The sequence below is a fragment of the Astatotilapia calliptera genome, chromosome 7 (assembly GCF_964374335.1).
Source record: "Astatotilapia calliptera chromosome 7, fAstCal68.1, whole genome shotgun sequence".
NCBI lineage: Eukaryota > Metazoa > Chordata > Actinopteri > Cichliformes > Cichlidae > Astatotilapia > Astatotilapia calliptera.
Window position 1 is genome coordinate 28,801,915 of NC_137428.1, and position 25,715 is coordinate 28,827,629.

Consider the following 25,715-nt stretch of genomic DNA (forward strand, 5'->3'; position numbering starts at 1 on the left):
ACAGTCCCAATCTCTCAAGTTCCCCCTTGAGAAAGTTAATTGTCCACCCCTGCTTTATGACCAAAAAATATTAATATTGCAACGATCCAATGTCTGCACTCACCATCAGATGGCGCTAAAGTACTGCTTAAGTTGACTCCATTATTTCCCTCTTTATCTCATCTCTCACTTGATTTCCTTTCACAGCACTTACAGGCTCTCTTTCATCCCCCTCGTCCCCTCCCATCCCCTGTCTGAAACAACCCACACACGTCTTGACTGAAAAGAATATTGCATAATCAGAGAGATATGCTGTGGCATATATTCATGGACTAATCTAAATAGAGTTTACTCTAGACGGCTCACCAAACAAGCTGCCTCTCAGATAGATTCAAAGCCACCAGAACTCTAAATCTAAATCTGTGGTAGATTATCAAAGCAAAAGGTCACGTTCAATCCAAAAACACACGCACACACAGACACACACTTTTCACCACATATTTGGGCCAGACTTTTTCCAGTTCAGTTCACTGGGTTAGTACAAAAGGACGAGGGATACATTAAAGGATTTAACTCTTAAAAAAACAAAACAAAAAAAAACATCAAATAGAAAAAGTCTTCACAGAGACAAAAAAGCAGGTGAAGCAGGAAGAGAAAGACAGACAAATTGTGTATCTAGGGGGAGCTGATGTTGGGGTGTGGTGGACATAAAATCCAGTCCATTTTGTGTTATGTCCTCGGGATTCATTGCTTATTTATTGGTTGTTATACAGAAACAGAGAGCATGGGGAATGAAAAATTCAGACAGGAGGAATGCCCTTTCCTCCTTTCAGAAATTGCAATATTACACACACTGGGCAGTAATGGCTCCAGCATGCAGTCATGTCTGCGTGTGGGAAAGAGAGATTTATGGAGGATGTCTATTTCTGCCTATCTCTGACACAGCAGTAAAAATCAGAGAGTGATGTGTGTTTCTGTTCCCGACAAGATCATTTATCTCCAAGTCTAAGTTTTGTTAATTTAAGGGAATATATACAAATTACTGCATTAATGATAAATTGCTTGGATTTCATAGCAAGATAACAGTGGTAATGCCAGTGTATGTCTGTATGTTATAATTATACTTTGAGCAAAGTGTTTCATCAATTCATGGTTGGTTTTAAATGTAGGTTGTATTTCTAGCAGCCAGTGTGATGTCCACATTGGTAGCAGAGAGTCTTAGGGATGAAAATCCATCCATCCATCCATTCGCTTCCGCTTATCCTTTTCAGGGTCGCGGGGGGCGCTGGAGCCTATCCCAGCTGTCATAGGGCGAGAGGCAGGGTACACCCTGGACAGGTTGCCAGTCTGTCGCAGGGCTAACACACAAGGACAGACAACCATTCACACTCACATTGACTCGCACATTCACACCTAGTGGCAATTTGGATTATCCAATTAACCTATCCCCACAAGCTGCATGAAAATATAAAGGAATATTTACAAGAAATAATACCTTATGAGCAACCAGCTGTGCAATATTTGGTTACAGTTGCCACATTTGGTCATAGTGTCGATGTTTAAAACCAAAGAAAACATCTAAACTAGCTCAGGCAGGCAACTTGTACTGCACTGTATCATAAAAACGAATATGCCAGACTCTCCTCTCATCATGTACCAAATGCACCCTCCCAAATTGGCAGTGTAATGAAGCTGCAGAACTTCTCATCTCTCCCTCTGACACCATGCAGCGATGCAAGGGGTGCTGTTTCACTCCCTCAACCAACCCAGCATCCACCTGTGAGCACTGGGGTGGAGGGATATTTATTCATCTGTTTCTATGTGCATCTTCTTTGTGGGGAGTGATGAGCTCAGTGCCTGGACACCAAACTCAAAGTGTAACCTATTGCTGTAATAAATCAACCATTTCAAATGTGAGTTGTTGGACCGAAGTGCACCTACACACTTCAAGAATACTGATGTGTGTGTGTGTGAATTTTATTGGAGACATACATGGGTGCATCATTTGATGCCGGCAGCTCCAACAGACTCTAACTAACTGCTTTCTTTCTAACTTTTTTCTGTCTAAATCTCATTTTCTTCAATCCAATATTTTCTTCAATCCTATAAGATACATAGAAGAAAGCATAGTGGAACAGGCCCCAAGAAAAGGAAGTATAAAAAAGGTCTGCCTGGAGAAGAAAAAGTAAATAGGAAGGTGAAGTGCAAGGAACATGACAGTTTGGGCAATGAGGAGGAAAAAGAGAAAAGGCAAGAAGCTTTGGGTTGGAATATTAGCTGGAAAATTTCCTATCTATCCTGTTCATAATTCATGGATTCTCAGCTCCTCCTGCTGGGGAATTAGGGTCAGGGATCGTAACATAGGCACAGAGTAAGAGAAATCTGCAGATATTCACTGGACAGACAGAGTACGTTAGAGTGAGCATACTGCTCCTGGTTGAAGTGGATGATGCAAAGCACACTATAAAACATCAATAAACTTTGAAAGGCCGTGCTACTTACGCTGCAGGTGATTATTCCTCTAAATAATTCATATAGCTTGCACAACCTCTCATTTACACAAATATAGCACAAGTACAGATGTAAATAAATAGCCTGAAGGGATCCATTCAAAAATAGATTTTTGGTATTTGATTAGAATAAATCTTAGAGGCAGCTTGCAGAAGGAGTGAAATCTGTTTATATTTAGCTTTTCAGACCATCATCCGTGCCTTTGTTGATTTCACTTTTGACAGAGCTGGGCTCATAGCTGATCTGTAATTATTCTTACTTTCCATAAGCAGTAATGCTGACATGAAAATGAGATCAAATTTGATCAGACTCTAGCCTTTTTCCCTCTAGAAAATGTAAATGTATAACAAACCAACATAAATACACCATCACTGAACCTTTGCAAATCAAGCTTTTTGCTATCCAGCTGCCGTGCAACTTATGGTCCACTATTGTCTCTGTTGGTGCTAGTATCACTACATATAAATTATGCTGACTGTAAAGAGAAAAAAACACATCTCCTGCTAGTTTGTCTTGTGGGTGGAATGCTAGTGTGACAGTAATTCCCTGTTACAGTGCTGGCAATTCATGTAGAAATAAGTAGGAGTTTGAATATATATCCACATCAAAGGGAATCCATCACAATCTGAAAGGTTTTTCATGTCTGAAGCAGTTCTGTTGTGTTAATGCCATCACAAAATAGCTATTCATGTTTGAGCCAGGGAGCTCTGGATTGGAAATCAGCTATTCTACGCCTCCATCTGTCTGTGTGTTCTGTGGTATGTGCTATTTTTCATTCATGTCCTCTGACTCATCCTTCTAATAACTACCCCTATTTCCTCTCTGAAATAGTTTTCAGTTGTTTTCCCGTTGTATGATTACTTGCCATGCCTCTCTGACTCATTCAGTTTATTGCCCAAATAAAGATTTGCATTTTCTTTTTTGTATCATTTAGCCTACATGTCTGAATGGTTTTTCATTAATCATCATCTCCTAGCCTCTAACTGTTTCTTTTTCATCTGACTGCTCCTGATTCTTGCTTGTTACCCTTCCCGTTAAGTTGTGTTTGCTGTCATGGCTTTCACCTTGTTGCCTAAGGGCAGACAGAACCTGTATATAAACAGACTTTATTGCTCCTGCTGTAGTCCAAGCCTCAGCAGGAATCACTGCTTTCTTATGTTATTGTTTGATCTGTTGCTGCATAGCTGAAATTGATATTGAAAAACAATATTAGTAAGGGTTAGTGGTTCACCTTTAGATATATTTACACATGTAAGCTTTAGAGAGCACAATTTTCAGATGGTCCATGGCAATAACAATAATATCCCCCTTTGAGCCAATATAAGCCACAGATGTCAGCTCATTGAGTCCTTCAACAACAAACTGGCAACATACACACCCAATGAAACAGAATTAGATTGCTGTTTAAAAAAAAACAAAAAAACAACAACCCTGAAATACAAAGAAAAAATTTTTTCCATTAGAGAGCAATCTCAACAAAACTATTCCTGCAAGACAAAATTAGTTACATTTATTGCTTGGAGAATTCTCCTCCACACGAAGCGCTTCGGCTTGCTGATATTTAACCTGCATTTAGAAGATCACATGCGATTAGTAGTGTCCAGTGTGCTATACACATTCTGATTACATTAATGCACGCTAATGAAATCTTTTTCTGAAAAGCCTCAATTTTGTATAAAAGTTCACCGACGCAAGCATCTTCATGCACAAATATGAATGCGGTAAATGACCCCTGAGGTTTGTGACTCATCTAGAAGATGAATGAGAATGAGAAAAAGGAAGATTTTCATACTGTTTTATTAGCAACAATGTGTCTGTCAGTTATATATTAGAAACAAGAACAGAAACATTTTCTGCAGTACTGTACCGAGTCTGAAAAACCAGCTGAATCATAAAATAAAGCAAGTAATTCAAATACTTCAAGGTAAAAGCAACACTGCATTTCAATATACACTTGTACACTTGTAATAATAATAATAATAATAATAATAATAATAATAATAATAATACATTTCTTCTATACTTCCTTATGGCACTAAATTTCCTGTGCAACTGTCACATAGTTTTAGATTAAAAAATAAGAACATTGAGAACTATTGTGTGTGTCTGCATGTCTGCATGTGTGAGTGTACTTATATGGCTATCTTTGTGAGGACAAGTTTAAAATTGAGAGAGTACTGGGATGGACGTCATTTGTGCCCCTCACCGCTTTTTCAACTTTAACTTGTTGTTTTAACTTGGCTTTAAGGTTATGAGTTGAATGAGGTTCAGATTACACAGGTAAGGATTTGGCAGCTAGTTGTGACAGTTAGGATGAGGGACCGGGGAACGTAAATGAATGTCCTCGCAAAGTTAGATTTACAAACGTGTGTACTGTGGCTTAGTGTATTTGCATGAAAGCACATTTTACAAAGGAAAAAAAACTTAAAAAAACCCCCAAATTACTCACTGTTTCACAGTTTGGAAAAAACAAATGAGTAATTTAAAAAAAAGACACAAAAAGGGAGAAGAAGTACAACAGCATTTACCATCCATTTGCAAGAGAGTGGTAGGTGGGTCCAGAAAGAACAATCCAATCAACTTCAAGTCCCTCCCACAACCACGGGCATTTCCTCTTTTGAATTCAAGCAGTAAATGATTTAACTTATTATTAGTGTGTTCTCTGTCCATAAAAGTCACCAACTGCTCCTCCAGTCAGAAAATTAGCCCTCCAGCCAGGCCGGTCAGCCAAGCGCAGAAAATAAAAACAATCCCAAGAAGGAACACTGAGTACCTTGGAGCAAGAGCATATATTCCTCAGTCCAATGAATGGAAAAAGGGGAGAGACTACAGTGTATGTTATGGCCTCTTAAATATTTATAGATGTGCCTTTAAAGGTGAATCTTTAGCCCAGGAATCCATACATCAATAAATCAGACAGAACACAAAGAATGTAGTGAACGTTCACTAACTTCAGTGAAGAACTATAATCGGGTTCACATTGGAAGCTTACGGTGTTGCTGTAAAAATGTTTTGTGTTTCTGACTGAGTCAGTGTTATAGCATTAATTAGTAAAATAAACAGGTACAAAATAGTTGCAAATCCATTTTCTTTGTTATTTAATCTGTTTGGGTCATTCTTTGCATTAAGATAAATTTAGGTTAAAGAAATAATATAATCGCTTCACCCCTTACAATAAAATGTTATTGCAGCCCACCTCTGGGTTCATTGTACACATCGATGACCTGTTGTGTATAACTGGATGGAATAAAACTTGTTAACAATTAATTGAGACACACACACACACACACACACACACACACACACACACACACACACACACACACACACACACACACACACACACACACGCTTGCCGGTATCTTCACATATATGCACACAAATGAAGATCAAAAACCTTTTTGGCACCTAGTCCACACTGCCTGCAAGAATGCAGAGATTTTTCTCTTCTGAAGTGTAAAATACTGTATATACACTGTGTTTTGATGCTCCAAGAAACCAGCCTTTCGTCAAACTATGCAACTCTATGAAAGGATGAGGGAAATCTTCTGTGAGCCCTTTACGTCTTAAAATGTTATGGCATAAGTTACGTCTGTCGAAAATGTCTGCGGGGTGGCAGCTAAACACAACAACCCGCTCCCTCCTCCACTGGCTGTGAGTGATATTTCATAACCTCTATAATCTGTGGATGGAGGACCAGACAGATAATCCCATCATAAGAGAGGGAAACACTGGACTTTTCCTAATCATATTTTGTTTGCAGCAGCTCTGGAAGAGAGAAATCCCTACTGAACATCATTTTGACACATCATGAATCTGCCTATCCTACAGGCCACGGTAGAGGAGCCCAGAGGAAGTAGGGCAACACAGACTTTATCAGATCATAAAAGAAATTAATTAATCTTTAAAAAAAAAAAAGATTCAAAACAAGTTTATGTTGTTGGTAATTTAACATTTTAAACACTTTGTCTTGGCCCAAGTGTGAGGACCTGAGCATAGTACCTTTGAAAAAACTGTCCTGAGAGCCAGCTGAGTCCTCCATTCTGCAAAAAGTGACAGGTAGAATGAGACCAGACTAGATCGGACTACACAGGTCAAGACGACAAAAACACAGTCTCACTCAAGCCCAGTCCAGCCCAGGCCATTCAGATGAATGTAAGAATCAGCTTAAACTGAGTTAAACCTTACCCAGCTAAACATCAGTGCTGATGCTACAGCTGCGTGTGAACATGTCCCTCATGGTAACTGAACGGGCAAGGTTTGGTTTACGATAGTTTGAAATGTTTACAGGCACTGGCAGGTCCAGATCCTGCTGCTGGACACTGCGATAGCTGATCCGGTCCCCTCCGTTCCTCAACCCATCTGGTTGGTGGTGGAGCTGCGGCTGAGGTGGCTGGAGGTAGAAAGGCATCTCATAGTGTGTACAGGATGGGCAGAAGGTCTGCGATCGTGTCAGTTTCCTGGCCATTGGAGGGGTGGAAAAAAGGGCAGGGCCATTTGGGATGGAGGAGGCGGCGGCTGTAGCCGCCACAATGTTGTGATTGGAGTGAACCGGCGGGAGGTGAGATGTAACGGCAAAGTCTGGCTCCTCCTCCTCCGACTCAGACTCTTCCTTCTTGCAGCAATAATACTGATAGAAACAGAGGGACAAAAGTGGGAGATGGGCAAAGATGAAAAAAGTGGTGACGAGAGAAGAAAGAAGAAAAAGTACCAAATGATGTCAAATGTGCACGAGAAAGAGCTGTCTCAATGATCACTCAATTATCTCTTGAGGGGTTCTCTTGTGTTGTAAACAGACTCCAGTTTGCAGCTGAGGTATTATGGTTGTGGTATGACCTAGCTTTCAAATTAATTCCTGGCATCTTGCCATCTAATATCTGCTGTAATTTGGGGATTACTTTTGATCCAGAGAAATGTTGTCAGGAAAGGATCTTACAGTTTCCCTTCTAGCTATGTTACCTGGGTTCCCCGAGGATCACGGTAAATGGACTGCATTTATGTAGTGCTTTTATCTGAGAAGCTTTAAACCTTGCTTCTTATTCATCTTTTCACTCCCACAGCACACACACTAAGTTACTATTCATAGGCCCCTTCACTTTTTGTACACGTAATATGAATTTAACTAATTCACACTTAATAACAATGATTTTGGGGGCTATTTTCTTTTAAAGAGAGAAATGAAAACATATTTTTAATTAAAATGATTTTGCTACTGCACGACAAAACCGGTTCAGATAAATTAGAACCTGAGGGAAGTCTACCTGTGGCAAACTCCCACAGGTAATGCTGAATGTTAGCATGAAAATCGAGAAAACTGAGGAATTCTCTGTGAGACAAGGAGCAAATGTGTAAAACCATTTATAAAGCTTAGGCCTTAATAATTGTGATATGAAAGAAGAGTGGAACCACCAGGTATCCTCCTCGAGTTGATTGTTAGGGAGGCATCCAAGAGCTCAACCTTCACTTTAACAGCTCCTCAGCAGAGACGGGAAAGACAACTACCTCAGCAGCAACTCATCAACCACTGCTTAAAGATGTCCAAGTCAGTACATATGGCAAACACTTGGCCTTGTTTATTACCTTGCTAAAATGAGGCATGGTTGTTACTGTGCCAAAAATGACAGTCTCTACTTTCTGAAGGGAGAAAAGAAAGACGTGTCCCAACACATACTGTACTCCAAGGCTGTGGTTCACTACTGAAATCTTTGCCATTCTGCCTGCTGTCCACATCTTGCTCAGTTGCACAGGTGTGGAAATGAATGCCAGTATTGATGTGTGTCAGCAGCCAACAACGTTAGGTAGATTTTTAGCTCGCCTACAGACCGCTGAAAACTACTTTAGGTGATTGCTAAGATTCCTTTCCTGTTTTTCATACAATTTGTTTGGTAACAAAAAATGAAATAAGATTGTTCAAATTGTGATGAACTTACAATAATTGTAATGAGTTTCTAATCCTGGGCTGACAGAGCCGGGGGTCTTTGTCCTCTGTCCGTTTTATGTTTTGAATGATCAGTTGTGTAATTAAATTTTTTTTTTGAAAACCTTGCTCTCAATTGGTTTTCCGTTTCCACTAGAATCAGATACAATTGACAATGCATTAGCATAGTTTTACAGATTAAAGCAGCATAATTACTCAACTCAAAGTACAATCTCTTACCTGCAGTTCTGCAAAAAGTAAATAGAATGAACAAAACAGATGATGAAGTCTCACCTGCAGCCTACAGTAGCACAGTACTGCGATGATAAGGAGTAATATAACCGAAGCTAGAATTCCACCAGTGATGACCACAGTCCCGGCTGTCATTCGAATTGCTCTCCATCAACACCCTGCAAAGAGGAAGAGGAGGGAAGGAGGGGAAGAAAGGAAGAGACAGGGGGTCGTGGTGGGTGGAAAGAGTTGGAGCATAGAGGAGGGTACGGGGTGAAATGAAGGAGCAAAAAGGCACACAATTCATCAGTTCAGTAGCTTCATTAAGTAGATTATAACTGTGTGTCATCTCAGTGGTGCTTATTGAATTATCCAGCAGCTAGGAGACATGTAATAGAATCATCCCACAAGTGCTGCTTATAATATAGACAGCATCTCAGACTGAAACACGAAGTGTGTGAGTGAGGGGGAGAATCTGTTTAGCGGGAGGACGGAAAAAAAGGATGAATTGCAGAAATGTCGAGAGGAACGAGGTAAACGGTTGCACAGATAGATGAGGAGAGATGCAACTACAACAGGGTGCAGTCAGTTTGGAGAAATGATGCGGCAAGTAAAATTTGCAGTCAAGCTCACCGAGATATTCTTCATGCTGCTGTGGTTCAACAAAGAACTGATAGGAACCCGTCCAAAAACAATATAATGTGAGGTGGTGTGCAAAGCAGATCATCAAAAGATCAGTCAGCAGGACTGTTGCAAGTAAACAGCCGTGACCTGTGAATTCGGATATTAAGTCAAAGGTCATAGCAAAGAGAAATGCAAATGCAAACCCAGGAAATTTGAAAGTGGATTTATTAAGTTATAGCATATTACAGTGCTTCTTTTATGTGATTCACAGCTTCCAAGCCACAAGTCAGATTGGAGTATTTTTGATCGATACTTGTTGGCTGAAATTTCTTGGTTTACATTTCACATTAAGGTGGAAATTATGCAGCGGGAATTCTACAGAATATCATAAGAAGACAGGTCCATTAGCTCCGTGGTTCCATTTAAGACGCTAAAATAGTGAAAGTAATCACACAGTGGTGTATAATTCAAATGTTATTATTCAACCTCAGTGATATGTAATATTTTTGAAAAACCTTGAAGGCACTTATCAGATGAGGGCACAGACCTTTTCCCTTCATTATAGCCGCAATCTGGAAGTGTCATAGAACCACACCAACACACTACATTGTGGATAATTGCTTGAAACCAAAAATAGGCCAGCAGGCTTGTTGCTAAGCTATGACTCATTGGTGCAAGCCATTAACAGCAACAAGCACACTGCAGCATAGGTCTATGTTGTCAAGATCTAACTTGAATGTGACATGGGCAAACACTAAAAAGGAAATACTAAAAATAAACAGGACTGCCACCAAATCTTGCAGTATCCAGTTTACCCTGACTTCTGCTTTCATAACATGACGCGAGCAATGCTGAGCATCCATCAGCTTACTCACATTAAGTTTACTGTCAGCTGTGTGTCACTGGGCATTTGGTATTTAGTATGACACCTGACACAGTGACCTTCTCACACAGTCATTAGATTTAAGTGAAACTGTTTAAACCGTAGACTGTATAAAATAATCTCTCAGCATGATGTGAGATGCTTTATAAAGTCAGAATAGATGTCTCTATGGTAGCTACCAGCCCTATCGACAAACACAGCACAGCTTCTCCTCACTCAAGCTTCAATTCAGCTGGACTCTAATTCAATCTGCAGGCCGCACAGTGCACCAACCAAATCAATATGGAGGACAAGAAAGAACAGAGCGTTTTGGCCTTAAAGGCTTCTAGTTTAATTGATAGGGAAACGAGGTGATTCGATGGCAATATGGTTGCCAGGAAAATAAGAGAACAGGATGTTCAGGTGGCGCTAAGCAACGTTTGTGTATCAATGTTTTGCACCTTTATTTAGTAGAGTGCATAAGAAAAGTGACAGAACAATGACAGTGGCTAGGCTAAGCCTAGTAGTTTAATGATTTGCGTGCAGACTATCAGACCTTGAAATGTTTGAGTTTTATTTATTTATTGATGAGCTTAAAACTACACTAACATTTTGTTATTATTGTAAAATACTGTAAAAATATACCCTGTTTTATTTGATTTTATAACCTGCAACCTTACTTTTTTTTTGGGCCACTCTTACTGCAGGAGCTCTTTTGGATGATTGCAAGCAGCTGTTTTAAAGACCAATTGTCTGCCGCCTTCCAGCTTCAAGCAATAGATAAGCTGAATGAATAGCAAGTCAACAAAGTTAAATATTTATCATCTTTCTCCAGAATCTGTGGGCAATATCCTGGATGTTCATGGACAATATGAAGATGAAAGCCAATGTTGCTCTGACAAAAAAAAGTTTCTGCCTAAAATATGATATGCTGGTCTTTAATAATCAGTTATTATTAAAGTTAAAGACTTCTTAAATAATAAATATATAATAATAATGATGATAATAATAAAAAGATGGGCACATGAATTAAAAAGTTATATGTTTAGGGTGCTGGGGCAGTATAAATGAGTATTATTTAGTCTGCAGCATTTACCTGCATCCTTTTAAGACCACAGGGCACAGCTTTATAAATGTGGAATTAGATTTAAGGACGACTGAAGACAACATCGCGTAACAGATGATCCCACTATGTGTGCAGACCTGTGTGGCCTCATTTAAGTAACCAACACAGATTCTCAAGCACCTAATAATTAGTGCTGCTTATACTCAGCAGTCTGAATCCCTTCAGTGCAAACTCATCATGAGACCAGATCATCAGTGTTGGGCTTTTAGACCTTAATATCAATTTTCAATCTGAAAACCTTGACTAGTGTCTTTTTTGTTTCACCAGCAGATGGTGACATAGAGCAGTACACGGCCTACAAAAACAGGTTTCAAAAGGAAATGATCAAAATTACATTTAAATTTTAAAATAAAATACTAGAAAGTTAGTTGTTTTTTTTGTTTGTTTTAGAAAATAACACTTGTCTACAGACAATTAAAAATGCATCCTCTAAATGTAAATGAATCTTAAAGCCAAACATTAAGCTCAAACAAGACTGAGATAAAATTCCAGTTATAGTGAGATAAATTTACAATGAAAAGAACAGAAAATAAAACATTCCAAAAGTATAAATAAATAAATAAATACCAGTGAAGGAAAAACTGAATAAAAGCTGTAATAAAGATTAAAAGAAGACAACACAAGTAAGTCAAAAAAAGAAGAAACCACTGACTCTGCATGTGGGATCTGCTCAGAGAGCATGCTCCAAAGTCAAGGAGCCCTGATCACAAAAGTACAGTCACAACCACTTTTATATATTACTAACTATTCTGCTAGAGTGTCTGTATAGGTCCTCTTTTTTTTATTTGTAGGACTTGTTTATATTTTATGAATAATTTTAAAAATCAAACCATAGAGCCACGCTCCAAACAGCTGCCTTGCGGTCATATGTCTTATCACCATCTGTCAGAGGTACCAGGGGGATCTGCCAGGTCCGGGATCCCCATCGTCAATCCTCGGCATCTCAACATTGTGTGAGATTCTCAGCAACACCTCACACATCAGCACACATCATATATAAGCATGAACAACGTAAGAGAAAAATTAGCTGGACTGCCAACATTAGACTGTTGCCCTTAATAGTCCATATGTGAAATCAAATGTTCCTTACATGTGTAGGTGCATTATACAAAAAAGTTCCTTTGTAAAAGACATTACTGTTGTGCCAGTTGCAGCTTGCTTAATTGAAGTGGTTTGTCAGGCACCAGGCCAAAAGAATGAGCACATGCATGATCAGGACTGCGTGCACATAATTCTGACTCGGTGTCATACAAATCCTTTTCTGTCTTGTCTCAAATGATGATTTGTGGACTGAGCTGATTTCTGACTTTTCTCACTGATATTCCTTCATGAAAGTTATTATGGTGTGCACAAAAACACACACACACGTGCATGTAGCATTTCTCATTCTGCAGGCTAGGCTGGTGCTGTGTATCTCCTGGGGCTACATTAATCAGATCAGTGTGTGAGCGATGTGTTGCAGCAAGGCGACAAACAGTGTTAATTATTTAACCACACACACTCACGCTCGTGCGCGCACAGACGCGTGCATATACGCAATCCAGACCCCATTGTGAAATAGTGAAATACTGGAGAGAGGCAATCTTGTCCACTCAGCTGCTTTTGCTGGTATTCGTCCACAGGAATGACAAGAGTTAGGGGCAAAAGAAGAATAGCCGTGTGCACACTCGCACACAAACACACACAAACACTCACATGCAATAATTTTAGTAGTAGCTAACATGCTCAGACAGAGGGCTTTGGAATAAAATGCCACGCTTCGATGAAACATGGCAGGGATCACAGCAAAAGGTCTTGCTTGGAATAATGGCTGCTGACAGGCTTTCAGTTCAGTGGGGAAGAAGTACGCAGTAGGTGGTGGATTCGAGTAACACACACAAGAGACGATAACATGCCCTGAGAACAATGGGAAGAGCTCTGTTATAATGGTAGCTGTCAAAGGGTGATTTTACACACATTTACAACGACAGAGTGTACCTACACATGGTTTTTTACGGAAATGACAAGATCCAAAGCCTCCTGAGAAGTATGCATTATTTAGCGAAAGAAGTGCTCACGTTTCTGCTCCAGTAGCTCCAGTTTTCAATCTCACAATCTTAACTGGTAACAAAGTTCCAAAATATGAATATAGGGACACGCAGAAAACAACAATGCCTCATCAACTCTGTCTGATTACAGTTTTTTGGCCCGTAATGAGTCCTTGCTCTTTAATAAGCTGTGCAATCAGGGAGCATTCAACTAGTATAAATGACATAATTTCAACCTGCAGGATGTATACTTTTATTGGAAGACATTATGTCATTTTGTTCGTCATTTCGTTTTGAGGCTTTGGTTTCTGTATTAATTTTGTAAAAAGCACATCTTGTGGCCTTACTTCTCCATTTTTGTACCTCTCTTCTGTCCTCCTGCCTGTGACCTGGAAAATGAGGTCAGAAACTCAATTCCTGAAGTGCATCTCAAAGAGAGAGAAGTTTTACGGGAGAGTGGGGATGCATAGGTGTATCATTTGCAAACGTTTCTTTGAAACCTGTGATCTAACAGGCATGACACACACAGAGAAAATGTGTTCTTTTTGCATTCATAACTTTAATTAGTTATTTCAGATGATTCCACAGTCAAAATTTCTGCCGACCACACTGTGAACTTAATCAAAAGTAATGCTTCTAATGATGTCATGATATCAAAAAGTGAAATAGAGAGAAATGTAAAAGTGGACAGCACATTGTGTTACTTTAAACTGGAAGCTTTGAATCAAGGATTTCTCATTTTGTTAAAATGAGTCTTGTCGTCGACTGCTCTGCTCATGTGGCAAAGAGAACAGGAACCTGTGTTTGTTGGCATTTGTTTTTTCCATGACATCTGTACTTTTGTCTTTTCATCTTTCATCTTAATCTTTTTGTGTTTTTATGCTAACGTGTCCCCTCGCTTGCATCACTCGTGTCTGTCTCTCAGATCACAACTCCTCCCAGCGTAGATGTGTGTGAGAGATGCGTGAACTGCGTGCTTCCACTGGATCCGATTTGAAGGATGTCAGACATTTTTCTTCCTATTATACAGTGTTTTACCACCATAGAGCAGCTCTTATTGATAGATAGATAGATGTTTGTGTATCTCTGTGAAATCTCTTTGAGCTGTATGTAGATTTGCATATAAATCATGTTTCACTAGCTGGGCCCACGTCCTCATTTTAGGTTTGACAGCGTTTTAGTAGCTTGCAGAACTGGGTGAACCTATATAGATGAAGGAGCGTGTTTGGAGGCGTGGTCCTGCTCCTGAAATTCTAATACAGCATCTCCAGAAATTGTTTGCATAATCAAAATAGATAATTACTTGTTATACATTTTCTTTATCATGTTTAAAATTTAGAGTCACATTGGGGCTAGGGCCTTTCCATTTGACAAAGGGGTAAAGGTGGGGTCACCAGTCCATACCCTCTTCTCAAAAATTCTGTCCTGGATGTAAATTTGTGAGAAAGTGCTGCAGATGCTACCCGGTTTATTTTTGAATTACTGACACAGCCAGATTGTCTGTGTCCCCCACTGCTTTCTCTATCAATTTTAAATAGGAAAGTCTTGTACTGCATAACCCCCCCCCCAACAAAAAAACCCCCAACTGCAACAAGTTAACATGTCAGCTGAAACTGAAGACTACTTGTATTAGCAAAATATATACTCTGACTGAGCTGTGGGTAATGTTAATCTGGATTAATAATGCTCAGTATCAGTCCATCAGTGTTATAGGAATGCAGTGATTCTCTCGAGTCTATGAGTGTTGCATTAATCTTTTATCTATGGCAATCGATGAACCTTATTCCTACACTTCCAAGGTTAACTTCTGCAAGAGTATGGCTGTGTAGATTGTTTTTTTGAGCAATAATCATAAAATTCAATGTGGCAATCAAATTTGAAATATTGAATTAAATTTAAAAAATTAACTAAAAACTACATGAAAAACTACAACTTAAGTTTCTAGTTTGTTTAACATGTGAAAGCACATGCAGGCAGTGACAAATGTTAAAAAATTCACATCCACTTTTCCTAATATGAGTTTGAAGTGCACTCTTTTTTTTTTCTTTCTTTCTTTCTTTTTTTTTTAAATGGCTTCTACTTTTTTCCTTTAGCCTTGTTAAATGAACCTGCTCTACATTATCCTCTCGGGTGGCACTGACCCTGACTGGCATTACTCAACTCTGTGTCCCTGACTCAGTCTATACCCGCATAAAATATCACCTGGTGCACAAAATATCTTTTGCCAGCATTTGTGTCCCTGCATCCACCTTCAAGAATAATGACAACACACACCTATCCTGAGGTAAAGCTCAGGATAACTGAGGTGCTTTTTTCTTTGGTAGACAGCAATCGTTTTCATCCATCCTGTGTGTCCTAGCATTACCTAGGCAACATGTCTGTAATTAGTGCCCCTCTATGAATGATATATCATAAAAATGGCTCTTGGCTTGTGTGAATATAGCACCATGAGGACATTTTAAGGACTTAACAGTGACCTGGGGGTCTCTCCATTTAATTATACAGCTTGCTAAATGTGTCTCATCTATCTAAATGACCTTGCTTAGTTGTTCTTCCAGTTCAAATTGCAAACTGAGGTAGAAGGTACTCCTATAACTTTAAATGTGTTGTGCAAGGACTAAAGTAATGGAGCATGACTTTCCTTCCTTGCTAATAGCATTTTTAGACGTTGACTATTTGTTTTTTAACAGCAGTCCCAATTTATTTTAGGAGTATATATTTGGCGATGTCATGGTACAATATCATGATATTATAATACTAGTATGATAGTAATTATGCACATCTGTTCAACTGCTTGCTAAGGCAGATATCTAAACAGTCAGTCATATGGCAGCAACTCAGTGCATTCAGGCATGTAGTCATGGTCAAGACTCCAAAACTTCAAACTGAACATCAGAACATCAGAAGGGGGAAAAAGTGATTTTAAATGACTTTCAACATGGTTCGGTTGTTGGTACCAGGCAGGCTGGTCTGAATATTTCAGAAGCAGTTCTCTGGGAGAAAATGTCTTGTTGATGCCAGAGGTCAGAGGAGAATAGCCAGACTGCTTTGAGCTAATAGAAAGGCAACAATAACTCAAATAACAAAGTTATGCAGAAGAGCATCTCTGAATGCACAACACATAGAACCATGCTAAACCACTTTTATCATACCACAAAGCAATAAATCACATCTTGAGGTGGTTTCTTGAACATGACAATGAGTTCAGTGTACTCAAATGGCCTCCACAGTCACAAGATCTCAATCCAGTAGGGCCCCTTTGGAATTTGACAGCTGACAAATGTGCAATGACTGTGTAATGCTATCATGCAAATATTGACCAAATTCTCGGAGGAATATTTTCAACACCTTGTTGAATCTTTTTCATGAAGAATTAAGTCAGTTGTGCAGCCAAATGTTCACCCAGCCCTACTAAGCAATGTCCTGTGAGCATATATTACTCCAAGTGCTTTCAAAGCAGCACCATCCACTTCAGCATTTATCAACAAGAAAATGCTAGGTTTTGTCTCAGTGTTTGGAGAAATTCACTACAGATAACGACGAATAATAATAAAAAAAGGATGCCAAAATGTTTGCATATCCCTATGCTGAAAACAACAAACTTCTCATTTGGAGACACTCAAATGGAATAAATAATATCACTTTTTGTTCTGATGAAGCTATAAACAGGCTATTTACCTGTTGGATACAAATCTCACTGATGATGTCCTTTTACATTTACAATCCACAGGAGGAAGCCATTAGTTCTAGTGATTTCATTATAGGTGTTCTCTTGTGAGTTGCTCAGGTAAAGTGTCTTAATCACATCAGTGTGGAAGAAGCACAGAAGTTAAAGTGCACGCAATTCTGAAAGATAGAGGCAGACACACTTATTCCCCACACTTCTCAGCAGGGTGTTCAAGGGTCTTGAACAGTGTAAAAGCTATAGTTTCCCTTTTCTATGTGGATAAAAATGGGACAAAAAAAGTACGACATCTATCTATCTGTCAGTTTATTGTTCTGCCCTCTCATATTAAAGGAAATTAGCTTTCATTTTCAAATCATTTTAAAATAATTGCATACAATCACGTTTTGTCAGCCTGCCACTGCACTTCCTACTCCTCCCCACAGCCCTACCCTGTTCTACCCTCCGCTGTGAAAATCATACCACTTGTCTGTGAATGACAGGCTGTAATCTTGATGCCACAGAGAGCTGAAGTCGACTAACAGATCTTACAGTCGGTTGAAATCATAGCTGATGAATTGAAAAGCAGTTGTTAGTCCCGCAAGTTAGAAAGCTTTAAGTTCCTGTCAAGAGAATGTATGGAGTACGTATGTGTGGAGAGAAGGGTTAAAGTCTTAGCACCAAGCAAAGCCCCTTAATCGAGGCGGGGTGCACATATAGATGCCTATTCAATTTGGGTCACTTGTTGGTTACACTGCTTCTGGTTTACTCCTAATTCATAAAAATGGCTTACAATCAATTTTGACTCTTTGTAGTTATGCATAGTTAGTAGTTATGCATAAAACCTTGCTTTGATCTTAAATTAAATTCTCCAGCTCATCATGCAGTGATATTACAAGTTGAAATGCTTTAAAGTCTGCAGTGAACTTTGCACATGCTTTATTAACAATGTGAGAGGAATTGATAATTAAAGATGTTAATTGAAAGGTGCAACCTGCTTTGAATTAAAAACAGGGTGCTAGTTTTATAGATTCAGTTATTTTCAGTTATTTCAGTTATTATTTTTTTCCACTGGGGAATTGCAATGACAACAGAGACAGTTTGCTGTAACACTCAGAGCTCTGTTAGGACACACACACACACACACACACACACACACACACACACACACACACACACACACACACACACACCTTCCTCAAGGCTACATAGTTATTATGCCTTTAAATACATATAATTCCATTTTCATTTCCCTTAATTAGCTAGGAAGCTATTAAATGACCTTTGCTCCTTGACACTCGGCAGTGAGAAATTTTATCCTACTCTGCTATGTCTTCCTGAGCAAACAGCATGATTCACTGAATTTTAGCTCTTGACCTGGGAGCCGGTTAGTTAGTTCTGGTTGGCTGGTGAGAAATGCATCCGTGCATCTCAGAGAGGCCGTCTACTGACACGTATGCTCTAACACATAAGCCGTGATGTCAAACAACCATTTCCAATCTGTTGGAAATGGTTCAAACTTTCTGCTTGAAGTCCCTTCACAGCTCAGAGGTAATCGTAAGTTTGGGCTTCAGTTTTGTTAGGTGCGGTGCATGCAAACCCCATGCTGTGTAAGGTTTTCTTGCATGTTTACGCCCAGTATGTGACAGGTTGTCAGTTTGTCAAAAAGAAGCGTGTGGTGAACAAAAGCACATGCCCACATTGATCAGTCCAAGGTCCTGAAAGCATGAGTGACACAAGTAGGATTATATGAGTGTATAGTTTTTGTGGCATTGCAGTACTTTTGACTTTAACTTAAGTTGAAGCAACCTGAAACGCTTCACTTTTACCAGCATAAATCTCCTCTCTTTGAAATCTTTTCAACAGCCCACGCAACACTTTCCATGTATTTTTCCCTCCTTTCTCTAAAAGGTATTCTCTTAAATTCAAAAACAGTCATCTGTGTGGTCCTTGTGTGAGAGAAGGGAGGGAGGGAGGTTGTTGTTACAGTCTGAGTCCTCAACTTGTCTTCAGCCAAGGACAGGCAACCCGATCGCAATGTCCTCACACTGGATAATAGATATTTCATCTGATATTTCATCTAAATGTATGCATTAAATGTACCATGCAGCGTCTGAGGGACACACACATTCACATACATCTAGCCAGATACCACGGTAAATGTAGTGAAACAAGAGGTAATGAAGGTCAATTCACATTATAACAGCATACTCTGATCATCATAGCGCTAAGTTCTCCAAAACCCCAGCTGTTGCTGTTGATGCCAACATATGGTTTGTGAGTAGAAGAGAAGAGAATCGGTGTTGAAAGAAGGCCCAGTAATCCCCTGCTAGTGTTCCAATGTTTTTGTTATTAGTGCATGTCTTCACAGTGACTGGGTTGTAGCTCAACTTTAAATAGGCTAAACTGGGCTGTGTATACATTTTTATTTTCTGTGCTTACCAGGAAGCTTTCTCTAAGGTCAGCTCTTCTCCTTCATTAGTTTATATCCCCATTACTCCTCTTTCCTTTTTTTTGCTTTCCACTATTTCTGTCTTCCTCCACCTGCTCCTTCTGCCCATTCTTTGAATCTTTAGCTTTTTCTTCCATTTACCATGCTCCCTTTGTCTCCCTCTCTACTCTGTGCTCAGCTGGTATACACTGCCTTGCAGTGGTGTGGCCTGTTTTAAGCATCACTTTGAACAATAGTGCCATTTACAGGCAAATACACTGCAGCTGACACGGAGATGGATAGATCCTGCTGTGCAACACTTTGCACATTCTGAGTCTGTCAAACAACCACATTTACAAGAAGTTACGTAACTCGGAAAATTCTCGGGAGGATCGCTAGTTACTACACATCTGAAGCACGGGTGAATTCATCACACAGCTGTGGCAAATGGGGGGAAAAAATGCCCTATGGGGGCTCATATCCACCAGATACACACAAAAATATACACAGTCACAAAAAAATTAAACTGTGACTCACATGAATATTTTGCATTGACACAAAGTTCCTCTGCTTTTTCTTCCTCCTGAACATGCCGCTTTAGAAACAATATACTGCTCACATCTGTGTGATTGTAGCATCAAGCTTCTTTCATTAAAAAAAAAAAAACTTGCATTTTTTTTATGCATCTACTGCAGCATTGATCTTTTCTAAAAATTACGTCACAGAGGTGCATGTGAGAATGCAAATGTCTTAAGCAGCTGGATCAACCTTCCAGCTCCCTACTTCAAAAATCCATGCACCAAAGTAAATTCAATGGAGAAATTAGCAGAAGCAGTAATTTCGGGGGAAAGGCACAAGCAAAAGGAGGGTGTTGAAATACAGAAATAAGCAGAGAACAAAGAAGAGACATACAAAGGTTGCATAGGGCGCTGTCAGAGGCTGAGACGAATGCCCACGTCTAGTGGAACGTAAAGATGGACGGTTGAAGGAAATGTGCTAAGCTTAAGATTGGTGATGGCTTGATTGTTAGTGCTAATGGTCAGCGCTCCAGAAGCAGTGTGTCTAAATGTATGAATGGGTCTCCAGTTACTATGGCGACGGGGCTATTACAGAGTGACATTTTAGCATCGCCTATTTCATTTTTTGAGTGGGTGGTTTACTGCTAAAAGTTTCAACCTGACTGTACCTGAATTGACTTCACCCAGTTCACTCTCTGTATGTAAATCTCCAAGCAGATCAAAATGAAGCACAGAATAATGAAAAAAAAGAGTAATACAATACAACACATTGGAAAGAGAGAACAAGATTTATGAATAAGATACTCTCTTCTAATGTCTACTTTTGTCTTGTTTAATAACTTTTATGGTAACGCAATTCACGACATTGCTGAGCTTGCTTGTCTTTCCTTTTCGCGTCATCAATTTCCAAAGGAGTGTGCAGACATTTGGCACTTTTTAGTTTCAGATTTAACATTAACAGCAATGCTTGCATGCTCCAGTGATGAGCGTAGAGGCTTGGGAAAGAGCTTTGGACCATGAAGCCTGTAATGAGAACGCCCCGAGGCTCCCTTGCAATGAATACTGTAGATTACAGATTCAATGCAAATTGTAAACTTAGTCTGAGCAATGTGCCGCTTACCATTAGGTTTCTTATGTAATATACATACAGTGCTGAAGGGCATAGACAGGCCACTAGCCCAACAGTTGAAAAATGTTGTCTCTTTACAGAATGGATCTTATTTTTGTAGCTCGGGTCTTCCAGCTGAGTCATCAACACTGATTTTTAGCTGGTAAATTATCAGGGAGATTCCCCATTTTTCCTTTGTTATCGTTCCCTTTTAGGTTTTCAAACTGAAGACAGTAATAGAAGTATCTCTGAACAACTGCTGCCAGTATCAACTATGATCTTGCCTACAAAACCTACTTAACTGGTGTTTACGAGTTTGTAGATATAATATACTGGAATTTGTTTTAGGTAAACAACTGTTTGTTTACAACTTGTCTGACTAAAATTGACACATTTGTGAAGTAAATGTAGTGATGCTCCCTAGATGCTACTGGATTTTTGTGTAAGAATGCCACATTAATAATTTATACATATATACTTATATTTACACACAGTAAAAACTTGGTGAAATTATTTGTGCTTGTCCTTTATTTATATCTTTTCTCATATGTTCCCCCTTTTTATTTTACTCATTCTCTTTCGCTTTCCTTTTTCCCCCCGTTTCTTTCTCTTTTTTCTTCCACCTGTCATTTCTGGCTTTGCTACCCTGTGCCTATATAAATGAGGCATATGGTAAAGGAGAAATTGGCGAACACATTTGCTTTGCCTCTTGGCAAAGCAAATGTGTTTGGCACAGCAGTGCATTCAGACCATGATTGCTGCCTTCTAAACCTCGCTGAAGATGATTTTGCCAGATATCTAAGCAACACTGAGACTTGATTCAAAAGTCAAAGGTGAAAGGTGCCTCTTCGGTCTTTGAAAAAACATGGATAAAAAGATAATCATGTGTGTTTAAATAGTGAGAGGACATCGCGTCCTCTTCAATGTAACCTCTTCAGATGACCAGCAGATTCAAACCCAGATCCCTCTTGCTGTGAAATAAAAGTGCTAACCACTGCAGCACCCTTGTATGGAAGAACAGTAAGTTATGACTCTCCAAAGGCATGCACAAATATAATAGACAGGGATTGTCATAAAAGAAGCACAGGATGTTTTTTTATTTCTCCACACCCTTTTCATGTTCTCTTTCCACACCTCCCTCACATTTCGTCTTCTCTTTTGAATGAGCTTCAGTTTTTTACAAATCACTCACAGGGATGAGTCCAGCTGACCAACAGCCCGTGTGCACGTATGTGCCTGTGTCTGAATGTGTGTTGGCCACACTGTGGCTCTGTGTTGGAACACATCTGTGCCTGAGTGGGATGTGTGAGCATGTCAGGGTGTAGCTGAAAGGGGAGAGCAGAATGTGATGCTGAGGGGGAGGGGACGAGTGATGCATGGAGGAAGGGCGGAACGGGTGGTGACTGTTTAATATGATCAGTGAACAGCAATATTCCCTTCCCCCGGCCTCAACCCATCCACTCCAATCCCCCTCTCCATGTCAGCCAAAGCATAGCCATAATGATTCCCTTTCCCAATATAATGCATTTTAACAGTAATTAAGCTGATATGTGAATACACTTGAAAAAGCCCACGAAAAAGTAGACGTGCCTCTGTAACTGCATTCACACTTGTCTATTCAAGCCTTCCCTGCTCCTTCTTCTCTGCTTCGCCATTCCTTTTGCTCTGTATTCTATATGCTCTTCTCTCTACACCTTTCCTCCTCTTTTTTCATCACCTGTTTGTCTTTGAAATTTGCTTTTCCATCCTACTCATCCTGCTTGTCCTTCAGCTCCCTCTGTCCTCCTCATCTTGCTGCTGCTGTGAAAACTATAAGGCTTGTAGAGCAGCAGAAGACAGACAAGTCTCTTATGCTCAGAGGGGGACTTCAGTGTGTTTGAATGTGTGTTTGTGTGTGCACACATGCTGGAATATAACACCTCTCCCTGGGGGCCAAGGTTAATCTGAGGGCCATTGAGGAGGTCGCTATGGGAACACAAGCCCCACCTTATTGTTGATTGTTTCAGGCCCTCTAAAATGACAATCTATATTTTTTTTCTTGTAAGAAACTGACTAGCTTAAAGTAATATGGTAACATGTGACAGTAACAGTCTCAGATTCACAGAAGTACCAGTGAACTGCCATGTAGGCAAGGTCTGCAAGTTATAACTCTAAGTAAGTGTCCAACCATCACTGTTATAGCAAAGCTGAAGTGCAGCAAGTGCAGGTGAAAGTAAGACATTTGGAAATATGAGCTCAAGTAAACAAACACACACAAGCAGTGACTTCAAGTTAATTCTGCGGATATAGCAAGACAGTAGAGAACAGTGATTATTGCTTCGTGGGTAGTTAAAGCATCCAATAGAGCTTAACATAAGACTGAATAACTTTTCCTTACACTCCTCTGATCCCTCCAACCATCCACTTAACAGCAAAAACATGAAAAAATATGGAATGAAAGTGATTTTAAAAAGTTTTAAAAAATACTAAAATAATTTCTATTATTAGACCAAAACACTGTTAAAGCTTGCCCAAATTCACTGGTTAGTTGACATTTTAGCTGGCTAATTGCTACTACAGGCACCATAGTGTTTCCAAAACAATCACTAGAGGGTGGGTTGCGTCATGTGCGCCATTCCCTAAGGAATTTTGTCATTTTAACTCCATGTAGTGAGATATTTTAGCATTGCGGGGCTTTTATGCTGCTGGAGATCCATTTGCACCAAGCCTAAAAATATCTGCATACAACAGTTTGGATATGACCATAGCTAACAGTTGGTGACAGTAGCTGTGGCTCACAAGCCATGCTGTTTTGTCAGCTTGTGGCAAACCAGCCAGCCAGCATGTGTTTTATACAAAGCACTGAAGCTGCCCTCTGCCTTTACCCTTTATACTGTGTCTGTACATACAGGCATCTCTCTGTGTTAAATTACTTAAAGATTTTGAAAAACACTCCACATGTACACAGTGCATGTAAACAACTTTCAAGTTTTGAAATGTGGAAAAGAGTAGACTTCTCCCAACCTAACATATGGAAAGTATCTGCCTCTCTCCGTGGTGCTGAAATTAGAATCTATCTATCTATCTATCTATCTATCTATCTATCTATCTATCTATCTATCTATCTATCTATCTATCTATCTATCTATCTATCTATCTATCTATCTATCTATCTATCTATCTATCTATCTCCATGTCTAAAACAAAAACAACATGCATGACTTGATAATCACAGTCGATAAAGAAACACAAAGGAAACATCGTGGTACAACACAATCTTTCTTCCTTCAAGGGTAAAGCATTACCTTCAGAGATAAGAGGAATTCGCCGGGTCACATTGAGGGTAGGGGTGGCTCCTTGGGGCTCAGGTCCCGACCTCGGCAGGCTGTAGTCTGTCAACCTCAGTGACGAATAATGACACCGGTGAATACGCCGAGAAAAAAAAAAAGCCTCCAATGTCGGTAAAGATATGAACTAAACGCTGAAGTGCCTGCGATCAAAGTGGAGCTGGAGTTCGACTCAGGTCAAAATAAAACCCACCGGGCCTGGTTCCTCTTTAGTTGATAATTAAAAACTAGCAGATACGCCCTTTGCAAACAAACAAACAAAAAATGTCCACCTTTAACATTCGTATTCTTTGTACTGAAGACTACTTCTTCACGCACAGCGTTGCCATGCAAAACATTTTCTTTCCAGTTCCCGACTTGCAGAGAGACCACTGAAAAGCACTCCGGTAACAATGGTATGATGTGATCTGTGGAAGATGCTTTTGAAGCAGGCAGGCAGCAGCACACAATTCCATCCACTGATTGTCTGGAGTTGTTTGAACGGTTCCTACTGGTTAACCGAAGCTGTCCGCAAAATAAAACACTCCTACGCAAACATCATCATCAGCCTCGGCAGCATGTGTGTTGGAGGAGGAGACGGGGTGATGCGAAATCTCGCCATCTCTATTTCAACATCCAGTTCAGTACCGTCCAGGGAGGTCGAGGTCAGATATTTGTTGTTGTGCTACTCCAGGTTCCGCCGGATTTCCCCCCTTTCTTCCTATTCACAGTATGATCCGCATGTGAACGTTCTCGCTTAAAAAATGCGACTAAGCAGCAGAAAGCCACAAAGTCTCTGCAGATAAGTGGTCACAAAGAGTATTGGTAGCTGTTGGATTTCCGTACGTTTGCTGATTCTTTCAGAGCGATGTCCGGAACTGCGCGGAAACGAGTAAACTGCGCTTTAAATCCAGAGGTGGCTCAGTGCCTGCACACCCAGAGACTACTAAATGCAGCCTGGAGTGTACAGTCTGGGAGATGGCGCTTTAGTCACAGGCTCAGATTGGCTGTGGGTGCTTAGAGAGAAGGGGGGATTTAAAAGAGAGAAACAACATGCTGTTGATTTTCGCCTTCCAAGTTGACGTGCGTGAGGTGAGGCATGCAAAGCTCCTCTGTTAAAAGATGTCACCAAAATTTCTGAAGCCCACTTACAAACATGCACTGATACACAACTGCATTGGATATAAAATTAGTTGCATTATCACTTGTCCAAACCCCCCCCCCCCCCCAAAAAAAAAAAACCCCAACAACAAAAAAACTAACAGCTGACAAGAGCATGGTGAGGAGGTGGCGAGAAGTAACCTTCACTATGTACACTGGGACCCTGAAACTCCTGCCACATTCAGGGGAGGAGATTAATTAAGATTCCCACTTACAGTGACCGCAGTTAATCATTCATGCTATACGCTTAT

General features: G+C 39.9%; 1 protein-coding gene across 1 annotated transcript; it reads right to left on the reverse strand.

The window, feature by feature from the left end:
• Positions 1 to 5,735: 5,735 nt before the first annotated feature.
• Positions 5,736 to 25,254, reverse strand: LOC113025897 (protein FAM163B-like). Its single transcript, XM_026174129.2, has 3 exons — positions 24,283 to 25,254; positions 8,702 to 8,817; positions 5,736 to 7,120 (listed from the first exon to the last, which is right to left on the reverse strand). Exons 2-3 carry the CDS (start codon positions 8,792 to 8,794, stop codon positions 6,683 to 6,685), a joined length of 531 nt encoding a protein of 176 aa, XP_026029914.1. The 5' UTR covers positions 8,795 to 8,817; positions 24,283 to 25,254; the 3' UTR covers positions 5,736 to 6,682.
• Between the last annotated feature and the right edge of the window lie 461 nt (positions 25,255 to 25,715).

Bases quoted from the DNA above. Each gene is read 5' to 3' on its own strand.
- LOC113025897 (XM_026174129.2), bottom strand. From the start codon at position 8,794: ATGACAGCCGGGACTGTGGTCATCACTGGTGGAATTCTAGCTTCGGTT. The intron at 7,121-8,701 runs GTGAGACTTCAT...TGTTTCTATCAG, and splicing joins TGTGCTACTGTAGGCTGCAG to TATTATTGCTGCAAGAAGGA.